Source organism: Liolophura sinensis, chromosome 6, assembly GCF_032854445.1.
Source record: "Liolophura sinensis isolate JHLJ2023 chromosome 6, CUHK_Ljap_v2, whole genome shotgun sequence".
Taxonomy (NCBI): Eukaryota; Metazoa; Mollusca; class Polyplacophora; order Chitonida; family Chitonidae; genus Liolophura; species Liolophura sinensis.
In genome coordinates, this window is record NC_088300.1 from 23,030,637 (window position 1) to 23,034,030 (window position 3,394).

Sequence of the window (3,394 nt, forward strand, 5' to 3'; positions counted from 1 at the left end):
GATGAGGCTGCGAGTGACGTCCCCTTGGCGTTGCTAGGCACGCCTCCCAGCTGCCGGCATGGAAAGGTCCAGATTTTGACGGTCAACCTATGTCAAGATTTTTATGGCTTCTTTCTCACAGGCTGGGCCAGGTATGCACCAAAGCTTATTGGCCACGGAATGTTTGGGACTGAACTACAGCGCTAGACGTTAACAATGTCGCTTATGGAAAATTAATGGGGGTCCGAGGCCAGTTTGCTGCCGACAGGCCGATACACAAAAACTGAAACGTCATTCATTTACGCGCACTTGCATCGGAGAGTATTTATATCCCCTTTACTCACGCGTAATGATTCATTTTCAGCATGGCTTCCAACCTGGCAAGCGGTACTGCATCTTCCAGTTCACGAGGTGATGGTGATCAAAACCTGGAAGATAAGAAAAACTTAGTGACCGATAAACTGCAGAAGAGGGAAGAGGAGCGTCTTGACCTTGTTCAGAAAAGGAGAGACGAGAAAGAGAAGGAATCTGCTGTCGATGAAGATGCGCAACTTTTCACTGTCAACTTCGCTCGGGAAAGTAACGCGATAGAGAGAGATTTAAAATTGTGCGATTCCGTAAAGAAATCCGAACTACCGGCTTATTTTGACAGAATGTCAGTGGGTGTGCAAAACCTGCAGAAATCCTTGTCTGACGCTACACTTTACCTTCCAGCCTACGACGTGCAGCATACCCAGGAAACCATCATTAAGCTTCAGGTTGACATCCATAACAAAAGAGGCGAACTCTTACCTAAAAAGAAGTTTGCTTTCAAATCTAAGAAAAAAACTTTAGACAAACTGGACCGCCCTGCGTCTGGTAAAACTGGGGCATCGGCAGAAGAGAGGAATGCAGATATCGACGATATGACAATAGAGCTGGCCGACTGTAAGTTTGTAGACAGAAATGGTGAAATGTTGGGGATGTCTGGCAACGCTATCAAAATGAAGGATGTGGCCTTAGCTAGGTTGTCGGACTGCAGGGTGAAGCTGCAGGGATCACCCAGTGCTGTGCATATAAGGGCCCTAAAAAACTGCCATGTTTTCTGTGGCCCTGTTAGCGGATCTATTTTCATCACTGATTGTTCGAATTGTGTGTTTGTGTTGTCATGCCAACAGTTGCGTATCCACACAACCACCGAGTCCAAATTTTACATTCATGTGACAAGTCGGGCCATTATAGAAGATACAACAAGGGTAGAGTTTGCGCCCTACAACTGGAAATATGATGGCTTGGATGATGATTACAACATGTCAGGCCTTGACTTATCAAGGAACAACTGGGCATACATAGATGACTTTAACTGGTTAGCGAGCGATCAGCATTCCCCTAACTGGTCACTCATTGATGAAAAGGACAGAGTTCAAGCTTGGGATGTGTGACTATTGCTCTATTATATGAGTTTACCTCTAGTGTGCCATGTGATTTATATGTATCATTGTATGTTATGAATTGTTGCATCTGACAGTTATAATATTGTGGGTCAGTTCAACCAAAAATTCAACTGTTCTGTATTTAAGACTGCAGACTCCGTGGGGAATCTATCCATTATCTAACAACTGCAAGTTTTATTCTGTCAATCTGATGAAATTAAGATCGTAATTTACATTTAGGAGTACCAATTTAAGCTACAACATTTCCACAGCTATGATTTAACTACGGTATTAAACCATTATTTCGCCATGCTACAGAATCAGATACGCCTGGTCGGAGAGTAAGTTTGATTGAACAGCTATATATATATCTTCCAGCCTGGCAGTAGGTGACTCTTCCAGCCAGGCAGTAGATGACTCTGCTCTATAAATAGAAATCAGAAACTGGCTGACACCCATGAGTCACACACTGTAGTCCTGTCTATGTACAAAAAGAAAAAAAAAATATGGACAAGTCAAGCTTAGTTGCTTAAAGACAGCAATTACCATTAATTTCTGCTTAAAGTCGGCGTTGTCTAAACTTCAAAGAAAGACCAAAGGTTCTGATAATATAGTTTGTCAGCTATATTTTCATGTGAATCTTTTGCAGAAAAAGTAATATTTATTCACACTGTTCCTGGTAAAGTGACATCTGTATGGTCAATTGCTTGAAAAATAAGATTTATAATTTTTTTTTCGAAATGCCTCATACCTGTAAAATTAATTTCCAATCCAAGTTTTTTGACTTCTCTTTAGTAGACAAAATTTGACTTCACATTTCATGTAAACCTTGATGATGTATTATATCTATGTTATGTATTACCGGACAGAGTGGTAAATTTGCCTGCTTTTCCGAATGGGGGATTGCAGGAGGAAATGGTTACCTTTAGATTATTTGCAAAAGCTGCAAACACCTGATGTATGTTGATAAACATCTGCTTGTTTGTATTTCATAATCATATTGAGAACTTCATATGTAAGTGACATTAGGTCAGTGGTACCATTGATTCATGTTTTGTCAATATGAGTGATGGATTTATTTATATGGATAATTTCCCAAGGTAATGAATTCCTAATAATGCTAGATAACACATATATGGAAATAATAGAACTCTAAGTATAGACACGTAGGGTGTGTAGGCCCTACTTAGTTTGTAGTGTATTTACTGTTTAGTTTCCCATACATAGGCTTATTTTGTCAGTACACAACCTGGCCCCTCCCATCTCTTACCTAGCCACAACCAATTGTCTGCCATTTACCAGTTACAACATTTGCTTTTAGGATTCTATAATTTATATATGGATAGAACTGCTTTTGTTTATCTTATCTGTTATTTTATATGTTAAAACTTCTTATAGATCAAAAGATTAAATTTTTTAAAATCCATTATTTTTTTCAAAACTACGTAAATGTATTGTGGTAATCAAACACTTGTAGAAAATAGTATGGCGAAAACATTTTATCTTAAAATCTTGTTCTTTTATCACTTTTGCTCATGACAAAATTAGAAAATTGACAATTAGAATGTGAGTTTTAAGATTGAAATGACTTGGTGTTAATCTCTTGATGGTGACTTTGTTGGTATCTGATTATTTTCTGACTACAAGTCTAATATACAAGATCCATGGGTTTATTCAAAGTATATCCAGAGATTTGTGACTAGAAGGCGACAACTCAGGAAGGTTCTAAATTGGATTCTTGGGTTACCTCCCTTGATCCAGGACACAGCACGTTGCCTTCGTGTTGAATCGGATATCGAAGTGACTATGTCACAGGTCATCGCATTCACAGTGTTAATTTTGACCCTGCGTGACCAGAGGATTTCAGCCAATGAAATCCTGTCCCCATGCAGGCGCCTTTTGAATAGAGGTGGGTCATATTTTTATTCGGGCTTAGGATAAAGTCAAGTTTATACATGCCCTTGCCATTCATTATCATTTATTAAGTTGGTACAAAAACAAAT

At 39.0% G+C, this 3,394-nt stretch overlaps 1 protein-coding gene across 1 annotated transcript; it reads left to right on the forward strand.

Moving 5' to 3' along the window:
- Window positions 1-260: 260 nt before the first annotated feature.
- LOC135468353 (tubulin-specific chaperone C-like) lies at window positions 261-2,936 on the forward strand. The gene has a single exon (XM_064746559.1). The coding sequence runs from the start codon at window positions 345-347 to the stop codon at window positions 1,398-1,400; it is 1,056 nt and encodes a 351-aa protein (XP_064602629.1). The 5' UTR covers window positions 261-344; the 3' UTR covers window positions 1,401-2,936.
- The last annotated feature ends 458 nt before the right edge of the window (window positions 2,937-3,394 follow it).

Coding starts and splice junctions, on each gene's coding strand:
- LOC135468353 (XM_064746559.1), top strand. CDS start 345: ATGGCTTCCAACCTGGCAAGCGGTACTGCATCTTCCAGTTCACGAGGT.